At 44.9% G+C, this 23,270-nt stretch overlaps 2 protein-coding genes across 2 annotated transcripts in view; both read left to right on the top strand.

Annotated features, from left to right (window-relative positions):
* LOC144732212 (annexin-B12-like) overlaps window positions 1-23,270 on the top strand; it is a 246,943-nt gene that overhangs the window by 87,519 nt on the left and 136,154 nt on the right. The gene's annotated exons all lie outside the window — the stretch shown is intronic.
* LOC144732207 (uncharacterized) lies at window positions 15,040-16,976 on the top strand. Its single transcript, XM_078613596.1, has 2 exons — window positions 15,040-15,301; window positions 15,480-16,976. The coding sequence occupies exons 1-2, from the start codon at window positions 15,194-15,196 to the stop codon at window positions 16,311-16,313; spliced, it is 942 nt and encodes a 313-aa protein (XP_078469722.1). The 5' UTR covers window positions 15,040-15,193; the 3' UTR covers window positions 16,314-16,976.

Raw genomic sequence — 23,270 nt, 5'->3', positions numbered from 1 at the left:
GAGTCGGTCAACACACAATTAATGCATAGCCTGGTCGATTACATATTTCAAATATTGCTTAGAATTTAAGTGTGAAAATTCCAAAGAAAGACAAAACATAAAAACAAGAGGAACGGAGACACACAGACAGAGCAGAACATAAGAACGACAAAAAACGAGTGTAGACAGAAAAAAGTACACTAAATATACAGGCAAATTACAAACTTGTGTGAAAATTCAAGACTTTACCAAAAGAACCAAAGAATAATTCCTGCAGTCACGAAAGCTCCAAAATTAAGATTGAACCACTTCTACGGAGAAGTTCCAAGTTTACCTTTTTCTCTCTCTCTGAGTTTTTTGTTCTCTCTCTCTGCCTGTATTTTAGTGTACTTTTTTCTGTCTACACTCGTTTTTTGTCGTTCTTATGTTCTCCTCTGTCTGTGTGTCTCCGTTCCTCTTGTTTTTTATGTTTTGTCTTTTTTTGGAATTTTCACACTTAAATTCTAACTTAGCAATCTTTGAAATACGTAATCGACCAGGCTATGCGTTAATTGTGTGTTGACCGACTCTCTGTGTTGTATTACACAACATTTCGATATTTTGCTAGGTTATTTAATTTAGTGTGTTCTTCTCCCTCTCTCCTAATGTTCAAGCCTGCGTACTTTACTACGCGTTCTTCGTACTCATTGACATGTAATTTTTTTCTCTAACCCCTCCCTCTCTCTGCCACCGCCCCCCTCTGTCTATTTAAGGCCACCCCACAGAGACGATCCCCCTCTCTGTACCTGTGTTACTCTCTCTATGTATCTTGGTGATATCTGTCTGCTTATATGTCTGTCTATAGTTTTCTGGTTAGATTTTTTGTTGCTATTTCATTTATACCTGATGATGATTGCTTGTGTTGCAATCGAAACGTCGTATGCTATTATTTAATTTATTATTTTATCTTTATACGTGAGTTTACCGAAAGAACCAAAGTATAATGTAACAGTGATCATAATGAATATGTTTTCAAGTTTACAATAGCGATTTCCTTAAATATATTTCTAAACCTAGCATCTTTCGCTAGCTGCATGAGTCAATCCATGACAGCAGGAGTAACAATAGTAATAGCAGCACGCTATAATCAAAATACTGCATGATAATATCTCGCATTGGTCATCTATAGCTATATATTTGATTTCAGGCCACTGTATAGCAGCGGCAGCTAGGGTTGTACGACTCCTCTAGAGCAGTTTTGAGTGATGGTCTTGTAGGTAATGATCCAAGCTGGAGTTTATTTGCGATAGCATTCCAGACCCTGGGGGCATCGATAGCAAAGGCCCTTCTTCCAGTATTTGTATGGCAATAAGGAATGCGAAGCTGGTAAATGAACGAAGATCTTAGCTCATATTTGTTTTCCGAAACAATGAGGAGATCCCGCAGGTAATCTGTGGATTCTTTTGTAAGTACATCATAAATAAATTATATTTCATGCATAAGCCGTCGATCATTAAGAGATGTTAAGTTTGACCCAATGTAGAGATCGCAGTGGTGGGTCCTATATGGGCAGTTCAATGCAAATCTTAAGGCTGAGTGATATATTGAGTCAAGCTTCTTCAGAACAGTACTGGGTGCTAATTTATATATGATGTCACAGTAATCAAGTAGAGGCATTATGTTAGCGTTTATCAATTCCAAACGGAACATAGGTGGAAAACAGTGTTTGTGTTGATACAGAAAACCAATTTTTTTTGTCTTTTTACTAATATAATCAATGTGTTCTTGAAAATTCTATTTTGAATCACGGATGACCCCAATATACTTATTGATCTTGACTTGCTCTATTTCATCATTAGTTTTTGAATATAAATGGGGAAAAACAACATCCTGCTTTGTCCTGGTGAGAAGCATAGCACCTTGGTTTTGGAGGTATTCAGGACTAGTTTAAGAGCAACTAGCTGATGTTGTAGTTTGTTGAAATCACCCTGGAGCCTAGCAATCACGTCATCCGGAGAGTGTCCAGCAGTTATCAGTATAGTGCCTTCTGCAAATAGATTTACCCTCGAATTATTCAGATCAGTGCCTAATTCATGAGGGGGCCGAGGATTGAACCCTGTGGAACTCCTTTTGTTATCGTACCACTGTTTGACCTCCAACTATCTGTGAAGACAGTTTGGGTGCTAGAAGAGAGGTAATTTTTTAACCATTCTACTGTGTGTTTGGAGAAATGGAGGCAACTTAGTTTACTTAGTAGGGTGTTGTGGTCTCCTGTATCAAAAGCTTTGGACAAGTAAAGAAATAGACTGGCGCAGTATTGCTTTTTATCAAGGCTACTGTAAATGTGATTTGGAGAATCCAATGCAGCAGTTGCGGTGCTGTATTTTATGTAATATATTGTTGTCGGACAGGAAACTGCTAATTTTATAGTTCAGTAATTTTTCAAAAATTTTAATCAACGGAGACAAAATTTAGATCAGTCGGTGGTTATTTGGATCATCTTTAGGGCCTCCTTTGTGAAGTGGACGAACATAGGAATGTTTTCATTCTATAGGTACTGATACTTCTTTGATGGATAGGTTGTAAATATGGGCTATCGGTTTGTATATTAGGTGAGCAACAGTAAGCAGAGCAAAAATGGGAATACTATCCGCTCCGGTAGTGGAAGACCCTTTGAGGTTAGACAGTTGTTTTAGAACATTATTTTCTGCCACTCTACGCCCGACCTTATGGAAGAGGTACGTAGATGACACTTGGCCGGCCTGCACTAGACCAATTTCTCGACCACATCAATTCCATACACCCAGCCATCAGATTCACCATGGAAGTCGAAAAAGATGGCAAGCTACCCTTTTTGGATGTCCTGATTAAAAGGAGACCTGATGGTTCAGTGAGCCACTCTGTCTACAGGAAAGCCACCCATACGGATGCTTACTTGAAACCGGATTCCCACCACCATCCATCCCAGAAGAATTCTCTCATCAAGACTCTATACCATAGAGCCCAATGCATTTCCGACCAGGAACACATTGCCAGTGAACTCAAACACGTACGCCAAGCTCTTAAGGCTAATGGTTACTCCGACTACACAATCCGCAAAGCCATCACTCCAACCATCAAGAAGGATCCTGTTGAGGAGCCTCTCAAGACCATCACCTTACCCTACATTGCTGGGGTCACAAAAAAGATCTCCAAAATCCTGATAAAACACAAGATCCAGGTCCGATTCAACGCAGTACATAAAATCCGTGATCTGGTCCCGTCTGTAAAAGATGTGGTTCCAGACATACAGTACCCTGGCGTCTACAAACTAAGTTGCCTCTGTGGTAGCAGTTACATTGGAGAAACCAAACAACATGTCTCGGACCGCATCCGTGAACATAAAGCAGACTTGAAACACGGTAGGACAAACACCTCAGCCATGGCAGATCACTGTTACAATTTAGTGGGCTCACATGACATTGACTTCTCCAAGACAGAGGTTCTCTGCAAGCCATCTGGCTACCATGAGAGATTCGTTCATGAGGCGATCCACATATACAAACACAGAGACAATTTCAACCGAGAAGATGGATTCCGGCTTAGCAATCATTGGAAGGACGTAATTAACCATTTCGGATCTCAACTGATTGTGTCCACGTTTACGGTGACTTTCAGACCGCGTTCCGCTCACTGACATTGACTATATATCTTGTATTCTCCGCAGGGAATGGATTCTTTGCTCCGTTCACGCGACGGTCAATGGTATAGTGTATAGCATATTGTATAATAATAAATAGTATTAAAGTGTAATGTTTAATACAATGTATAAGGTAATATATAGTATCGAAATTGTATAGTGAATATACAGCAGTGTGGTATACAGTTGGGTGGGTAGAATAATGCATAGTGTAATACTACACTATGTATTATTCTAAGACATAGGGTAGTGTATAGTAATACAGTATACAATTTAGTACTATGTAGTTTATACTTTAGCGTTTTACGTTGTTGTTTAGTTACTGCAGCTACATACTATTAACATTCCTTCCCTTTATTAATGCTACCCCTATCCCCCTCCCTTTGATGCTGCCAATCCTACATAATGCATGGGCATTATGCAGGATTAGCATTTCACAAATAGCACTAATCGCATTCCTGCATTTTCCATAAATATGCTAAATCCCTCTTGATATGCAGATTATTTTGTCAATGCGCATTTCCCCCCCCCCCCCCCTTCCAACCCAGCTTAAATAGACGCTCCAAGCGTGGTCGTGTTTCTTTTAGACGCTGTCGCCTCGACAGACCTGTCTTCACCTGAGGGACGGCTACTTGTGTTGTGGCCGAAACGTCGTGAGAATTATTTTATTATGTTTTATTTTTATTATTTTATTACTTCCCTTCTACGTGACTTTACCGAAAGAACCAAGAAGATGAACATTATTTTCGTGTATAGGCAAGACATTTAATTTGTTTAACGTTTGGTCAGTGGTCAACAGCTTCAGAAAAATGAAGGTTAAAATTGTCGACTATTTTTTGGGGATCTGAAAAACACTCCCTATTTCGGTTTAGCGTAACAGGCAGATTATCTGTTTCAGATGTTTTTTCAATACATTTGATTGTTTTCCAGAAAATCCTGGCATTGCCATGTGATTCCAGGAGCGCGGAGGAAAAGTAAAACATTTTGCATTTCGTATTTTTTTGACGCATCTATTTCTTAAAATCTTGTGTTCTAGCCAGTAATTTACCAAGTTACTTTTTTGAGCAGATGCCCATGCCTTGTCCCTAGTTTTCATGAGCTTAGTAATTCGAGGATCATATTATGGTGGGCGATTGCCTTTAATTTTAAATCTAACCAACGGAGCATGTTTGTTAATAATTTTGAAAAATGTGGATCTGAAGTTCTCCCAAGCCGTTGTCAGTTCGGGGATTATCACAGACATTGTCAATATCCGAGTTAAATACATAATTTCTAAATACCTGTATGCTGAAATGTCTCCGGGAGTGCTTCTCAACCAATTTAGGGGGGAAATTGGGTTTGGCCGATGATCTCACCCCAATTATGAAGGAGTGATCGCTAAGGTTATTACCCAGAACACCAGTTAGTGTGAAATTGAGGGGCATTTGTCAATAGGACGTCAAGCAGTGATGAATGTCCCGGATTTTTTAGGTTGGATCTTGTTGGGACATTTAATAATTGAAACAGGTTAAATTCATCCGTAAAATTTGAGGCCACAGCCAGTGGATTTAGCCAATCCCAATTTAGATCTCCCACTAAAACTCTTTCACCTTTAGAAAGGTCCCCAAGAAGCTCTCTCAGTGCAGACTCAGCTTCTACATCCTTAACACTAGGCGGTCTATAGCAACGGACTACTAATATCTGTTCATTATTCGGGAGAGTGATTTTAATAGCCAGACCCTCAAAGCAACATTTTTTAACACTGAGTGAGCTGGTGAACATGCTATAGTATTACGGACATATATGGCAATTCCACCTCCTTTAGACCCTCGATCAAGCCGAAAATGGTTGTAGTTGTCAATCGTTATTTGCAAGTCATTCATGGCCGGAGTGAGAAACGTTTCTGTTAAGCAAAAACATGTCTGGGTCTAAATTTGCCACTTCTAGTTTTAGTTGATTTAATTTATTTACGAGGCTTCCCGTGGTGGCGTTTGCGACGTCTGTGTAGGCACACGCAGGCCAAGACTCACATTTCCGTGAGGCTCAACTGAAACCCACGCAGAGCGGCACACTAACAGCCAGCTCTGAAACTCAACGGTCGTTCCTAGGAATTATTTCACACCCGGATCTGCAGTGGGCCCCCTCGGCTACGTTTTCCTGTAAAAGACTCTAGCGTTCCATCAGCTTTCAATCGCAATGTAATCCATTTGTGTAAGGCAGTGGTTCTCAGAGTGTGGTCCTGGGTACCTCAAGGTGGTCCGCGGAGTTATGTTGCAGACGAAGGTTGATCCGGAAATAATGACAACCATTTGTTTTGGAAGAAAAAATAATCGTGGTAAACTACCCTGATTAAACTACACTAACCCTAAGATCTAAATGCCCCCTATGAAAATAAAAACTTTTCAGCTGCATTTACACAAAAAATGTGTGCATTAAGAGAGAAGTGGAATGCGTTTTGTCACATGCTGATGAATATCAAAACCGGACCAGAGCTTGGTTTGTGTACAACCAATACTGCTGAAATGATGCACTCCCAGAAGGAAAGGCTGTGTGGCGGATGGGATGTGTACAAATACTTGTATTTTTTTACGTGGATAGACCGATATGTGAATGAGGGGAATCATCATTTGCGTGGTAATTTTGTTACTCGTATCATCCACGATGTAAGCCAATTGTTATTTTTAAACTTCGCAGAGCTTTCATGAGTAAGAAAGTTGTACCAGCAATAATTATTATCGGTTCGATTGCGATCGAGGGCTGCACGTTTCAATGGGCACACGGGTGTCGTGCTGCGATGGTGACGGTGCTCTTGGTGTTTTAAGACCGGGAGCAAGTGAGGGCTTCACTATTCTGGCAAATTGCCCGATGATGCTGGATGTAATTACCAGCGAAACGTCGTACTCAAAATGTTTAAATGTTGTGGATTCATTCTTTAACACACCGGTGGGCTGAAGGAGTGAACTATTTCTCTTTTGTCAACGTGACACATTTTTTACTGATTGGCCGTGTCTGGTGGTGGAGGGTTACGATACATAATGCGATCTAACCCAAAAACATTTATTATGAATAATATTGGTCGTGAAAGCCTACTACAAGTTAAACACACATCTCATAGACTGCCTTTCTGGCCGTGATTTTTGTTTCAGCAGCATTGGTTCAACACGAGCAAACGTAGTGGTTTTCAGCACTGCAAAGCTCATGATTACTTTTTGTGAAGTATTCCACAGTTTTGCATAAAACTAGGACCCATAACTAACAGAGAGCATCCTTGCCTGCAAATATCTGGCAGTTCACCAGCGTCGTTTTGAGACACTGAATGCTGAAACCAACGCAAAGGTGGTAATGATTATTTTGTGTTATGTATTATTGCGTGAGTACTAAAGCTGGAACGATTCGATTACCAAGTCGATTATAACTGATTCCTTGTGTATGGTCAATTACTCAGACCTCTTTAAAAATGACAGCCATCCCCACATCCTACTTCCCGTGACGCGGCTGATGTTATCAAGTCCCTCCCATCAGGTGGGACAACCACAGCAAGATAAAACTGCTGAAGTAGGCGAGAGATCTGCCGTGGCACGAGGTTATATAGGCCTCGGCAGTAGGGGGGGAGAGATAAGGGGGGGGGGAAATGAGGCGGGGAAGAAAGTGGACCCGCAGCAGCTCCCGGGTCACTGGAGTAAAGTGGGCCACCACTCATTGATCCGTACATGTAACTCGGTGAGTCGATTCGATTCCGTTCCCTGTTGGGTCCTCCCCCCTTTTATGCTTTTGGGTTTCAACACAATTCCCGATCCATTGTAAATCTTCCCTTCCCCCATTTCAGCACTCCGATCTACATCCGACAGGAGATGACAAACCGCAGGGAGGGGGAGTAAAACCTGATCGCCTGGTAATTGGAAAAGTTGCCCATTGTCTCACGGATTTGCATGATTGTACAATGGATGGGGCAGAGGAACGTGCTACAGGGACACGCCCTGAGAAATGCAGGCATCAGCCTTTGGATGAAAAACTGTGATTTTGCAGTAATTCAGCGGGTAGTGCTCTCATTGGCAGCTCATTCTCAATTAATGTGAGTGATTCACCACGTGTTTGTGCCACATTTTGCATCTGAGTTGAGCCCATATTTGTTTCCTTTCCTGTTTCTCTCCCTCCTGGTATAGCTGGTGGGAGTATCGAGGGGAATGGGCAGATTGTGTTTCACCTTGAGTTTGTCGTGGCATGGGGTGCTGGTATGATTCCGCTCTTGGCTTCCACACCCTGAGATTACAATAATTACCTGTCTTTCTGCGCTGTGGTTGCCTTGGATTGGTGTGCCACTCTCTCGCTGGATTGTTACCTCGCCATCTGTGTGTAATTACGTTGGTAGTTCGTGGGTGCTTGCTCCTCTCTGTATTGTGGGGCTTGGTGTATTATATGCCTCACATGTGGGGTGCTGTAGCTGCTCACGTGATTTTTACTTCCCTCTGGATGGCGGGGTGCATTATCTCTCTCCTTGTGTGTTTTGTCCGAGTTATTGATCCTAATTCTATATACCCATGCCGTATGAGCTCTATTCTCTATGTGGTGTAAGGAGGCTGTCTGGGTCCAAAACCATTCCCATAATTTCTGTCATCTCTGGACTCAAGGATTAAAAATACATAATTTTGAACATTTTGTCACCTTCGTGGTATTGATAAACATCACCTGCGTAATACGCTCCTCGTCTACGCACTGGGTCATAAATTTGGCAGCATTAAACCCCTCGACAGTGTTGAATATTCTCCAGACTTCCTAATCACTACCAGGCTCAGTTGTTTGAAATAATCCCTAACCTTGTATGGTAGTGATGTTACCCATGTCCTATTGTGTGGATCAAAATAGGGGATTCTGATGAGAGCTTTGTCCATCAATTTAAGAGTCTTACTACTGAATGAGTACAGTGTTACCTCAGTATACGTCGTTCATTCGTTTCAGAAGGTAGGACTTATACCGAAAATGACGTATACCGAACGAATTTTTCCCATAATAAATAAAGGGAAAGGAAATAATCCGTTCCAGATTATAAGAAATGATATTTTATATGGCATATTATACATTGATGCGGTTGTATAAAATAATTTAGACATTTCTTATTACTAAAATGCATACATAAATTAAAATAAATGCATAAATAAATTAAAATGAAAAAAAAATTACGTCACTTTACCTTGCTGAGAGGAATTGATAGCCTACGAGTTATAACATGGGTTGTGCACTGAAACGAGATCTACTATACAGGCAGACTGAGGAGCGGCGGTTTGTTTCAGTCGTGAACGGGGTATACGCGGGTACGTGGTGACTCATTTCGACCCATACAAGTTCTAGCAAGCGTGTCGCATCCCAAGCAAGACGTCGTATCCCAAGATATTTTTTTTCTCGTCAAAACGCGACATATACCAAAACTCACTCACTCAACCACTAACTCAACCACGCACTCAACCACTCACTCAATAATCAACTCACTCAATTATCCACTCACTCAGTCACTCACTCAACCATTCACTCACTCACACAGCCACTCACTCAACCAATCACTCAATTATTAACTCAACCACTCAGCTACTCACTTTGCTCACTTATCCATTCACTCAGTCAACCACTCACTCAACTACTCATTCAACCACTCATTCAACCACTCACTCAACTCCTCACTCAACCCCTCACCCAAACACTCACTCAACGACTCACTCAACCACTCACTTAACCACTCACTAACTCAACCACTCACTTAATAATTTACTCAACCACTCAACCATCACTCTCACTCACTCAACCATTCACTCACTCAGCCACTCAATTACACACTCAACCTCTCACTCACTCAGCCTCTCACTTCGCTCAACCTCTCACTCACTCAACCACTCACTCAACCACTCACTCAACCACTCACTGACTCAACTACTCAATCAACCACTCACTCACTCACTCTACCACTCACTCAAGCACTTACTCAACCACGCAACCACTCACTCAACCACTAACTTACTCAGCCACTCACTCAACCATTCATTCAACCTCTCATTCACTCAACCTCTCAACCACTCACTCGCTCAACCGCTCACTCGATGATTCAACCACTCACTCAATCACTCACTAAACCACTTACTCAACCACTCATTCAATCACTCGCTCGATCACTCAACCACTCACTCGATCATTGAACCACTGACTCAATCACTCATTCAACCACTTATTCACTTAACCACTCACTTGCACACTAACTATCACTCACTCAACCACTCACTTACTAAACCACTCAACCAATCACTCACTCATTCAACCATTCACCCTTTCAGCCACTCACTCAGCCACTTACTCATTGACTCAGCCGCTCACGCACTCACTCACTCAACCACTCACTCAACCACTCACTCAACCACTCACTTGTTCACTCAAGTACTCACTCACTCAACCACTAACTCAACCACGCACTCAACCACTCACTCAGCCACCCAACCACTAACTCACCCAATCAATCTCTAACCCACTCACTCAACCACTCACTTGCTCACTCACGTACTCACTCAACTACTCACTCAACCACTCACTCAATAATCAACTCACTCAATTATCCACTCACTCAGTCACTCACTCACTCACTCACACAGTCACTCACTCAACCAATCACTCAATTATTAACTCAACCACTCAGCTACTCACTCAACCACTCATCCATTCACTCACTCAACCACTCATTCAACCACTCACTCAACCCCTCACCCAACCCCTCACCCAAACACTCACTCAACGACTCACTGAACCACTCACTTAACCACTCACTAACTCAACCACTCACTCACTTAATAATTTACTCAACCACTCAACCATCACTCTCACTCGCTCAATCATTCACTCACTCAGCCACTCAATTGCACACTCAACCTCTCACTCACTCAGCCTCTCACTCGCTCAACCTCTCACTCACTCAACCACGCACTCACTCAACCACTCACTCAACCACTCACTCAGCCACTCAACCACTCACTCACTCAACCACTCACTGACTTAACTACTCAATCAACCACTCACTCACTCTACCACTCACTCAAGCACTTACTCAACCACTCACTCAACTACTAACTCACTCAGCCACTCACCCAACCATTAATTCAACCTCTCACTCACTCAACCTCTCAACCACTCACTCGCTCAACCGCTCACTCGATGATTCAACCACTCACTCACTCACTCACTCACAAAACCACTTACTCAACCACTCACTCAACCACTCATTCAACCACTCGCTCGATCACTCAACCACTCACTCGATCATTCAACTACTGACTCAATCACTCACTCAACCACTTATTCACTTAACCACTCACTTGCACACTAACTATCACTCACTCAACCCCTCACTTAATCACTTACTAAACCACTCAACCAATTTCAGCCACTCACTCAGCCACTTACTCATTGACTCAGCCGCTCACTCACTCACTCAACCACTCACTCACTCAACCACTCACTCAACCACTCACTCACTAAACCACCCATTCAACCACTCACTCGATCACTCAACCACTCATTCACTCAGCCACTCACTCAAACAATCACTAAATTATTAACTCAACCACTCAATCACTCAACCACCTACTCACTCTACCCACTCGCTGACCTTTCCACTAACCTACCCACTTCCCTTCACGATGAAATGTAAATAAGCCAAATACTGTCAATGCATATTTATTAATGTGGAGGGCAAAACCAAAGGATGCGATGGAAAAATTAAAGCAACTCCTCATATGTCAGCATCAGGGTTTGGATCAAACCTACAACATCCTGTATACCGGGCGAAGTAGTGACATCTCGTCACCCGGGTCACCCTAATCCATTCCTGTATCTCTTCTTCTGCGTGTGTGCAACAGGCGGGTGTCTCAGATTGCCAGCACCATATGACGGGAGCTCCAGGGCATGCTGCGTGCTCGCCAGGAGGGGCTGGGAAAGATGGCGCAGTCGCTGGAGCAGCTGCTGGTGCGGCACTGCTGCTCTCATCCTAACGGAGTTCAGCAACACAGTGGGGCGGCACCAGCGGGACACCCTGGGCAACGCAGCCAATGTGCGCACCAGCCACTCACTCACTCAGTCACTCACTCACTCAGTCACTCACTCATCCACTCGCTCACTCACTCATACAGCCACTCACTCACTCAACCACTAACTTGAGTGAGTGAATGGTTTGAAGTGAGTGGGTGAGGGAGTGGGTGAGAGGTGGGTTGCTGAGTGGATGATTAAATTGGTGGGTTAGAGATTGAGTGGGTGGGTAACTAGGTGATTGGGGGGGTGAGTGGCTTAATGGGTGAGTAAGTCGGTGGGTGAGTAGGTGAGTGCCTGGATAAGTAAGTGAGTGGATGGGAGCATGAGTGGATGGATGGTTGAGTGAGTGGGTGAATTAGTGAGTGACTCTGTGAGTGAGTGGGTGGGTAGGTCAGTGTGTGATTGTGTGGGGGAGTGGGTGAGTGAAGGGGTTGAGTGAATAGGTGAATGGGTGGGTGAGTAGATTGTTGGGTGAGTGGGTGGGTGAGTGAATATCGAAGGTTGAGCAGGTGAGTTAGTGTCACCTTCCCATTACGTCAGGGCCACGCCCCTACACCTCTCCCCATTGGTTATGGGTCTGGACCGGTAGAGCCAATCATTATAAACGGGGTGTGACCATTCAATCACCCAGGTATACCCTCACATTACACCAGGATGAGTCTCATTTGCAAGATAGTGGGTGAAAAAACTAGAAGTTTGTTTTTTATTTTACCAGGTAAAGCCCAGTGAGCTATGTGGTTCTTTTTCTGAAGCCATTATGGCACAAATGATAGCACAACGAAGTGGCTCATCATGTGGAAATTTATAGCAGCAAAATGTGCGTATGAGCAGTCCTCGGGCTACGACCTTAATTCGTTCCTGAGACCCGTTCGTAAGTCGAATGGTTCGTAAGTCGGAACACAAAATGCACTGTATTTAAATGCCTCCACGGTCAGTGTTGTGAAATGCTATGGTTAAAAAAGGGAAGCTTTATTATGCTCATAATTAAGCATAAATGTCGTACTTTTGCACTTAACACTGTAAACAAATACTGTATATTCTTGGTTCTTTCGGTAAAGTCACGTAGAAAGGAAATACTAAAATAATAAAAATAAAACATCAAATAAATACTGTATAGTAAATAAAACCAAAAATAAAGTTACTTAAATAGAAACGTTTATTTTCACTTGTGGAGTCCTGATACTAGTTTGAAGTCTGAAGGGGGAAATGAGTCACCACAATTGCACACACGGGAGCAAGCAGACACACAAATACACACAGACAAACACAAAGACACACACATGCCACAACGACAACGATCCCCCATGTAGCCAGATACCAATACCAGCTATTCACCACTAAGTGACAGTGACGTCACTGGTGCCTGTGCCAGGCCAGGTGCACTTTGATGCCACGTGAAGTATCGAAGGCTCGCTGACAGGAGGTCTGGCGACAGGCCCAGGTACTATGGGTTCGCTGACTGAGATGACCGGTAGATGCACCAGCTGTACCCCCTACTATGCCAACTTACTGCATTTTAGCTGCATGGCGCTCCGCTGGTTGTTTTGATTGTCACCTCCTTCACGAGCTACTCCACATAGGCCAATCTTGACACCGCTGGTACCAGTCGTCGCCAAGTCCACTCAGCCCGGCATCCTCCCATACCGCATCAGTCCATGTCTTCTCCAGCCCATATCGTGCCTGTTTAGCCCCCTCTATGCAGCCAAACAGAAGCTGCTTGGGCATGCGGGCTGCATGACCCAGCCAACGCAGCCTCGCGTGCCGGAGGAGCTCACTTATGGGAAAGTATCCAGATCTTTCAAGGATTTGTGAGCTCCTCACACAATCCAGCCTGGTTCAACCCAGGACGGATCGTAGGCATGCCAGCTTGAAAGTTTCTAACCGGCGCAGATGTTCCATTAGACAGTCCCTCCAGAAAAACGCGATTATGCGATCGCATGATTCCATGCAAAATCAGCCAAAGTCCGCATATTTATGCGGGGGGCGCGTTTTTTCAAATACGCCGCACTTTCGCCGCATAAATTGCAGATTTCCGCGCGCAAAATATGCGGGCTTGCATGATTTCATAATCCCTGCATTTTCGTTGCAAAAAGTCACATATCTTAGCAAAAAGTTGAAAAATGTTGCGTTTACTTCACACAAGCGCAGCCATTTCCCCTGTTGCCATGGGAACGTTATGAAGTGACGTCACTCATTACGCGACATCATTGAAGAGCTGCAAACCCCGCGATGCCAATAAAACCATGATGAAGCCCGCAAATCTTTCTCATTTGCCAACAAACATAAGCGCAAAAGACCGTGCAAAGCAGTTTCCCAGTGTGTTACATGACAGTGGGGGCAAATTATTTTGCACTCCGTGCAACTGCGTGTTGGACCACAGGCGGAAGTCGACGCTGGACAGTCACTTTGCAACCGACAAACATTCGAGGATGGTTAAAGCAGCAGCGGAATCAGCCAAGATGAAGCAGCTCACCTACACCGAGGCGTCAACTTCCAAAACAGTTGCTAGGGCTGAAAGAATCAAGGTCAGTAGCCTATTAGATTAAAGCTTGTAAAATTATGAAAAGGCTGATAGTTAAATTGAAACAGAGAGAGGTGTGTGTGAATGAGATTTCCAAGTATGTTGTGTGTGGATGTAAGTTAACGTTAGGGTTAGATAGACTAACAGTAGTGTAATTTGCAAGATGATTGATTTTGGCATGAAAGAATTATGTTTTATTTGCAGAAACACTACTGTTCTGTGAAAGGCTTACTGTAAATGATTCAGTTTTATACAGCAGTTTTCTGTAGGTTACACTGGACTTTGTGTGTGTGTGTGTAATACAGCCCAATGATAGAAAAGTATTTTTCTGTTTGTAGATTTGTGAAACCTGGGTTGCCACCTGCACTGCCATCAACATCCCACTGTCTAAGACTGACCACCCTGCACTGAGGAAATTTCTGAATGAGAAAGTCATCAATGGCGGCGCCATTCCAGGGTTTCACCAGCTTCAAGATATGTACTTGGGAGCAGTATATGAGAAGGAAAAAGAGGAGCTGAAGACACTTCTTGCCAGAAAACCTCTTGCTGTGATATTTGATGAGACTCCAGATGTCGAGGGGAGATGTGTCCTGAATATCCTCCTTGCACCACTTGAGAAGGATCATTCTGGGAGGATCTTGGCCTACCTTGCAGATACTGTTTTCCTTGAGCAATGCAATCATTCCACTGTATCCATGTCTGTCGTAAGGTGCCTTCAAGAATACAGCATTAACAACGAGGATGTGATTGTGTTCGACACTGATAATGCAGCCTACATGAAGAAGGCATTCACAGCAGCTCTGCAGTCGTTCCCCAACTCGATACACATCACAAGCATGGCACACATAATGCATCTCATTGGCAATGCCTTCCGCAAACCTTTTGTTCAGTTGAACAGCTTCATGCTAAGTTTCTCCCAGATGTTCTTCAATGCTGGATCACGCAAGTGAAGATACCTCTGCTTCTTGTCAAACAAGCTGCCTAGAAAAAAGGCGGTCATGCCTCCAAACCCCTGTGCAACACGCTGGAACTCCTGGTTCTCTGCAGTGCAGTACCACGCACAGCACTTTGGACTGTACAAGGAGTTCATAGAGATGGAAATCGAGGTAAAAACTTCCTTCACATAATTCCTCAATACAATTAACACTTCCTTTTCTTCATCAGTTAACCCCCTTTGCACATACAAACATGAATAGTTTAGTAAGATCAAAGTAAAAAAAATAATTGCATTGAACATATTGTATGTTTGACCTAATTCCTTTCTTTCTATTTGTGTTTTTATAGGTGTGTAGCAGAAGTGCTCCACAGTCTGTGGAGAGACTCCACGAGATGCTTCAAGACCAAGACCTAGCTCAGTCCCTGAATGTCCAGATCAACATCATGGCTGACAAGTGCAAACGCTTCCTAAGTCTTCTCGATATCTTCCAGAGCAGACGTCCTGTGACCACAAAGATCTTCACTTATCTGGAGGATCTGCAGGTGGTCTTTGCTGCCAACAAAGAGCTGCAGTATGAGGCGTGTGCCGAATACTTTGAAGGGTTTAACTTACCTTACACCACAAAGACACAGATCCTCTGCACAGTTGGTCAGGCATATGAAAACGCTGAAGAAAAGCTCACCAAATACATGTCACATGGGCAGCCGGCCATTGAGTTTCTCCAGGAGGTTAAGGTGTTTGACCCTCGCCACATTGCATTCCTAGATGACTCCGTAGCAAGCTACAAGGCCATTCCAGGTTTCACTGAAGTGCAGGGTGATGAATTTGATTCTTACTTCAAGACTCTTGGTCCAGCAGCACTCAGAGCTGCACCATTCGGCGTGGTGGATTTGGATGTGTTTTGGGATGACCTACAGGAGAGACTTCCTGTGCTGAGTTCCTTGGCCAAGCGGTACAAAGATGCTGTCTCAAACTCAGCTGATGCTGAACGCAGCAACAGCATCTACAAACTAGTGTTGTCTAACCGAAGAAGATCAACTACCAACCAAAACCTCAAAGCCTTGGTCTTCCTTTACTATAACCAACGAGTCCGCAGTGGAGCATTTGAGAGGGAGGAGATGGTGGAGGGGGAGGAGATGGACACTGAGGGAGAGGGGATGGAGGATGAGGATGGTGAATGATTGGCCAGTGTTAGAGGCTACGTAGTTAGTTTTATTCAGGAGTTTATGCAACTTTACAGTTGTAAGATTGCACTTTTTTGTTAGTAGTATGTAAATTTACATTACTGTAAGACTACTGTTACTGTATTGCTTACGTTACTTTGCACTGAAAACACTTATTTTAACAGAAGATGTCTGTTTTGTATAGCTACCTCTGTAAAACAGGAAGCACACATTTTATTTTTTAATATTTTATTTATTCATTTTTACAGAAGTTGTAGCATATTCATTTTGTAAAGCTACAGAACTTGTTCGACTCAATGTTTTGTAAGTTTGAGCCATCTGTTTGTTAAGGTCTGAAATAAAACAAGATGAGAACTTAAATATTCCCAGCACTTTCTGTGATGTAGTATGCTTGCTTATCATAGGAAGTAATAAGAAATGACTCTTTACATTAAAGTAGTAGCCTAGTGAATAGGGTGTTGGGGGAATCACTTTTTTTTCTCTTTTTCATCAAACCGCAGTTTTTGCAAGTTCCCGCAATTTTTGCAAGTTCCCGCAATTTAATCGCATAAAAATGCATAAATATCCCGCATATTCCATCGCATTTTTTAAGAAAACGTGCCGCATAATCAACGATTTTTGCCCGCAACAATCACCAAAAAACTCCGCGTTTTTCTGGAGGGACTGATTAGAGGAGTCCACGTTTCACAAGCGTAGAGAAGGGAGGACATGACTGTGGCAGAGAAGACCAGAGCTTCGTGCGGATCTACAGACCAGGGAGCTTCCACACAGCATTGCGCTCCCGATAAAAATATAATATTACCCAACTGATTCGGAGTGATACCTCTGCTTTCAAACTGGAGCTCCCCACACTCACGCTCTTACATACACACACTAGAGGCCGACCGAAAACTGAATTTTTGGTTTCGGCCAAAACCGAAGCCGAAACCGAAAGTTTAACTACACTTTCGGCCGAAACCGAAACCGAAAGGTATATAACCGAAGTTACCGAACACAAGATTTATGAAATATGTCATGATGCAATGCTACTTTAATTAAAAAGAAATCTAGAACTAATCATTCAGAGCCTGCAGTAACAGTCACTAAATATCAAATCTTTAGGTGTTACTTACTTAGTAATTACTGTATATCCAAACAAGCGCATGTTGTAGTTAAGAAACAACAGTTTTTACGCATTCAGCCAGACAGGCTGCCGTCTATTGACCAGTTGTATATACATTAGCAGGCCATGGTTGCGGCTGTAACCTCGCTCCCAAGCTGCTGCTGCTGTTGTACATGTGTGTTTGCACCCTATCGCATAGGATTGCCTAGCGCTAACTGACCGGCCGATAGGCAGAGTGATAGACGTAGCACTCGCATTATATTCTAAAAAATTAACCCGTAAAAACAAAGTTTTTCACTATAAATCCTTTATATGCGTGTTCAATGGGCCACAACCCAGCCCACATTGGTCTTTGAAACGGGCGGCTAGAGTCCTCTCGTCCTCTGGCTTGAGATGGCTGCCACCTATGGGTCAGATGATTGCCTGCCACCATTAAGCAATTGGTAATTAAATATAATTTTTTTAACCTAAAAAGTGTAAAATTTTGGAAAAAAAATTTCACGAAAATAAATTGTCACGCACAACGAGTTTATGTGCAAAATGTCAGCTCGATTGGATCACGGGAAGTGGGTTAAAAAACGACCGAAAGATTTGCACGGTCGTAAGCGCGCAAGCAAGCAAGCAAGTGAACTTAATATAAAGGATTTAAAAATAGATCTTCGGTTGACGAATGACGACTGAAAGTCAATATTAGACCGAAAGTTAAAAATTGACTTTCGGCCGAAAACGAAAGTAAACCGAGAGTTAATAATTGACTTTCGGCCAAAACCTAAAGTATGCCGAAAGAAGCCATTTGTCAACTTTCGTTGCCGAAACCGAATTTCGGTCGGCGCACACAGACACATGCAAACACTCACTCTCAGCGCGAAGCTAACTCATTACATCTCGTGAAGGATCGCTTCCCTGAGCAAAATTGTTCCGTGGTTCAATTTGCAATGGCGAGTTCGCATTTTCAGTCAATGTAATTTTTGTTCATGTTTCATGGAAGCTCGTTCGTAAATATGGGAGTTTGTAAGTCGTGCATTCGGAAGTCGAGGACTGCATGATAACATTATCCCAGGTTGCATTCCGTCATTTGCAAAATATTCACGTGGGCTTTTTAAAATTTCACTCTCAGACAAAACCCACGGAACTTGTTTCTTCATTTACTTCCTGTTCATTCGTGTTTTTCAGCAATAAGGTGATTTCTACTTAATCTATTTCGGTAAATACCCTGCGCTCCCTCCGCACTCCTTTAAACTCTCCCAATTCCTTCCCCCCCCCCCCTCCCCGTTAAAAAGTCTTATAAAGTCACCCCTCATTCACAAAACGTGACGATGCAAATGTTCAGGATGACTCAAATGTGCAAGACTGAGTGGGCGAGTGTTGTGATGATGCGGCAGAGAAGCCCTGAATGCTTTGAAGACCCGAGTCGCAATGCAAATGGCTACTCTGATTACCACCGTTGGCTATGTACGCCGCGAAAGACGTTCCACATACATACATACCAATGAAATAGAGTCGATGTGAATTATGAAGACAATTTATTTACAGTTTAATATCAAATGCAGTGTCGTAATCCTCCACCACCCAACACAGCCAATTAGTCAGGGATTTGGCATGTAAACAAAACGCCAATTAGTTACTACTTCAGCCCACCGGTGTGTTGGAGAGTAAACATTTACAATTTGAGTACGACGTTTTACTGGTAATTAAATCTAGCACCGGGCGATTTTCCAGAATAGTGAAGCAATCCACCTGCTTCCGGTCTTAAATATAGCAGGACGACGGCATCACTGAACCCAATCACATTTCTATTTACATGATCTAACCCAAAAACCTTTATTATGAATAATATTGGTCGCGAAAGCCTACGTGTGTATCGGAATAATTGCTTATGTGGCAGTTGCTATATTGGACAGATTGGACGTAACATTAGCGTAAGTCTAAAAGAACACAAAATAAATATTAAAAACTCTCAAACACAAGTGTTTGCAGTTGCAGAACATGCTTGTTAACAAGGACACTCAATTGATTTTGATAACGTTGAAGTGTTGTGTAAAACTAATTATTACTGGCCATAACGAGGTGTGATCAATCAACCACCCGGATATACCCTCACATTACATCACCAACCCCCCCCCGCCCGGTGTAAAAAGTCAGCCGTCTCGGCTGGGAAAAAGGGTGACGGCCCGATTCCTGTGAATAACACTTTAGGGCGTCCATGACGCATAACAAGGTAAGGAGAGTAGGGCACCAACAATGCGCAGTGGAATTAAAACATCACAGACACGAAAAACCGACATACATTAGGGCGCCCCTGTAGCGCAGTAACAAGGCGACAGACAGCAATGACAACGGCATTAGTGAAATGGGAGGGACTTTGACCGCATACGCGACGCCGGTCCCTCTCCCCCCCTTGAGCGTGGTTGCCTCGCCAACTGTTCAGCAGGAGGTGGGAGCAGCGGAGAAGAAGAATTTTCGGTGTCCCCTGTGGCCGGAACAGGCCCTTCTGGAGGTGGAACGTCCGGGACCTCGATGTTCTTCAGAGCCTGTGCGTCATCGGGGGGTAGAACACGGCCCCTCAGGGGATCAATTGGCAAGGCAAGTGGCACATTCGGCACGTCAGACCCCGACAGATCAACAAGTGGGGATGAAGGGCCAGTGCGCGGATCAACATAGGGTTTGAGCCGTGACGAGTGAACATACCAACGACGTTGACCGTACTGGATGCGAACACTCTGGGGGTTCCGAATGTCCACCAACCTCACAGGCCCCCACCAAGGCCTGTGCAGTTTAGGGGATGTACCCACCGGCACCTGAGGGCAATGGAGCCATGCCACATCGCCCACCAACCAAGGCATGTCACCTCGCGATCGACGCGCATACCTCTCGTTCTGTGCCTGCGTACGGGCCTTCGCACACCTGGCGGCCTCTCACGCCTCCGTAACCCGTTGAAGCGAGTCCCGCACGTGGTCAGGCAAGGAAGGGGACGGTTCTTTTTCCGCCGCACCAAGTTGCACATCAATCGGGGGTACATTCTCCCAGCCATACATAAGGAAAAATGGCGAATACCCTGTGGACGCATGCGGGACCATGCGGTACTCCGCCAGGACGCCAGGGATGTGCAAGTCCCAATTGGTCTGCTTTTCACTCACCGTGTGACAGAGCATGGCTGAAAGGGTGTGGTTAAATCGTTCCACCATACCATCCATCTGCGGATGGTAAGGGGAAATACGGATTTTCTTTGTACCCAAGGCAGAGCACACGTCTCTGAGCAATTTAGAGGAGAAGTTTCGTCCTTGATCCGTGAGCAGCCCCTCAGGCGTTCCCTTATCCATCACGTAACCATTCAAGAAAGCCTCGGTGATGGTTGAGGCCGTTTGGTCGGGTAGAGGCCAGGCCATAGGCCAACGAGAAAAATATTCGACCCTGACCAACACGTATTTATTGCCCCTAGCCGATGGAGGGAACGGGCCGAGGATATCCAGAGCAACCAGCTCATTAATACGGGATACCTCGATCGATCGCAAGGGCGGGACATAATTTTGACGTGGCGGTTTCCGCCTCGCACAATCATGGCATGACCGGATAAAGCTGGAGACATCCGCCGTCATGCCTGGCCAAAATAAATCTTGCTGCATCGCAGCCAATGTCTTCTGCACGTCAAGATGCATCAGCTTGTCGGCATGCAGCGTGTGGATCAGATCATGGCGAAGGGATGACGGCACAACCAGGCGTGAACGGTCCGACAACCCATTCGTACACATTAGCAATCCTGCCTGGCCCTGAAACAACTGCCACTTACATCCCGCCAAATAAGATCTCGGTTTCCCGACCAAATCCCGCACTGGAGCCAAAGAGGCATCAGCCTTTTGCTCGCGTAGCCACACCGAGTGCGGCAAATGCAGCGTACTGTCGGCCCCAACGGGTATATCCCGGCCTTCATCCTTTGACATCGCCCCCATAACTGGACAGGGCGGGGTAGGCAGCGCTGCACAGCGGTGCATACCTGTCAGACAGGCACACGGAGGGGTCGAGGGCTACCTAGAGAGAGCATCCGCATTTCCATGGCGAGTACCCTTGCGGTACGTGATCTCGAAGGAAAACTCCTGCAGAAATTCCAACCATCGAGCCAGTTGACCGGACGGTTGTTACAATTTCAATGAATACTGCAAGGCAGCATGGTCAGTGCGCACGAGGAATTTCCTTCCATACAGGTACGGCCGGTACTGGCGAACAAAATGAACGATTGCCAGCAATTCCCGTCGCGTCACACAATAGCGCGTCTCGGCAGGAGACAAAACCCTGCTGCCGTATGCCACCACTCGCTCGACCCCGTCTTTCCATTGTGACAAAACGGCCCCTATGCCGATGTCGCTAGCATCCGTGTCTAGGATGAACGGCTGGGAAAAATCTGGGTAGTCTAGTGTCGGAGTGGTGGCCAGGCGATCCCGGAGAGACTGAAAAGTGCGCTCCTCTTCCGGGCCCCATTTAAATCTCTGATTCTTTCCTGTGAGAACATGCAGAGGCTTAGCCAGTGTCGCGAAATTCTTAACAAATCGGCGATAGTAGGATGCGAACCCTATGAACCGCTGTACGTCGACCACTGAAGTGGGTGTGGGCCACTCCTGGACACAAGACGTTTTCTGAGGGTCCGTGGACACACCGCCAGAGCTGACGATGTGTCCAAGGTAACGGACAGAACGTTGCAAAAGATGGCACTTCTTTGGTTTAAATTTGAGGTCAGCCGATCGCATCCTCTGAAAGACAGCCTCCAGCCGTTGAAGGTGTTCATCGAAGGTGCGACTGAATACAATGATATCGTCCAAATATATGAGGCACGTTTCCCACTGCAGCCCCATTAGCACCAGTTCCATCAGACGTTGGAACGTCGCCGGTGCGGCATTCAAGTCCATGGGTAGGCGGTTAAACTCAGAGGTCCTGCGGCGTGTGGAACGCCATCTTCAGTCTGGACGCGTCATCGAGGGGAAGCTGCCAAAAGCCCGATGATAGGTCGAGGGTTGAGAAAAAATTTGCTCCCGACAAGGCGTCCAACGAATTGTCCATCCGTGGCAGGGGGTATGCGTCCGCCACGGATATCTTGTTCAATCGGCGAAAGTCAACACAAAACCTCGTCCCGCCATCCTTCTTTTTAACCAATAACACCGGCGCGCCCCAAAGACTGTTGGACAGCGAAATGATATCGACCGCCAACATATCGTCCACCGCGCCAAGCACGTGTTCCCTTTCCGCAGGGCTCATGCGATGAGGGTGCATACAAATCGGTCCCGCCGCACCGGTGTCGATATGGTGCGACAAGAGCGAGGTATGGCCCAAATCAAAATCGTTTCTACTGAAAACGTCTGCGTATTCCGACAATAGTGAATGCAAGGCGCTCTGCTGCGTGACTGACAAAGACGTATTTTCACGGCACAATTCGCGATCCATCGATCGTCCGAACAATTGGGCTGTGCCACGCCAGCGGCCATTTTTCTGGGTTGGTCGCCCTCAAAGCTGGTGAAATCGGTAGTGGCGTGAGCCAATACCGTACCAGCCGGAACGACCACCCGGTCTGGGCCGCCATTCAACACCTGTATGAACGGGGCTTGCCCAGGCCGAACGATAGTTTGAGCCGCCACAAGGGAAAACGATTTAGCCACGGAGTTTGATGGGGACAATAACACACCCGCCGCTCCGTCCACAGCCTCCAACCGCTTCCGGTAACGTAGCGGGATAAGCATTTGTGTACCCGAGGGTATCTCCATCGTGACAGCAACAATCGCGTTAACAGTGTTTCCTGGGGCGGCGGGCCTAACAGGGACGGCAAGAAGGACATTCTACGGCCCCCTGGCATTTCCAAACAACCTTGA

This window comes from Lampetra planeri, chromosome 41 (assembly GCF_965212315.1).
Source record: "Lampetra planeri chromosome 41, kcLamPlan1.2.h2, whole genome shotgun sequence".
NCBI classification, from domain to species: Eukaryota; Metazoa; Chordata; class Hyperoartia; order Petromyzontiformes; family Petromyzontidae; genus Lampetra; species Lampetra planeri.
This window is presented reverse-complemented; position numbering and strand designations above follow the sequence as displayed.

Excerpts from the sequence above, each read along its gene's own strand:
- LOC144732207 (XM_078613596.1), top strand. The coding sequence starts at position 15,194 with ATGCCTCCAAACCCCTGTGCAACACGCTGGAACTCCTGGTTCTCTGCA. Across the intron at positions 15,302-15,479 it reads TCATAGAGATGGAAATCGAG|GTGTGTAGCAGAAGTGCTCC; the intron begins GTAAAAACTTCC and ends GTGTTTTTATAG.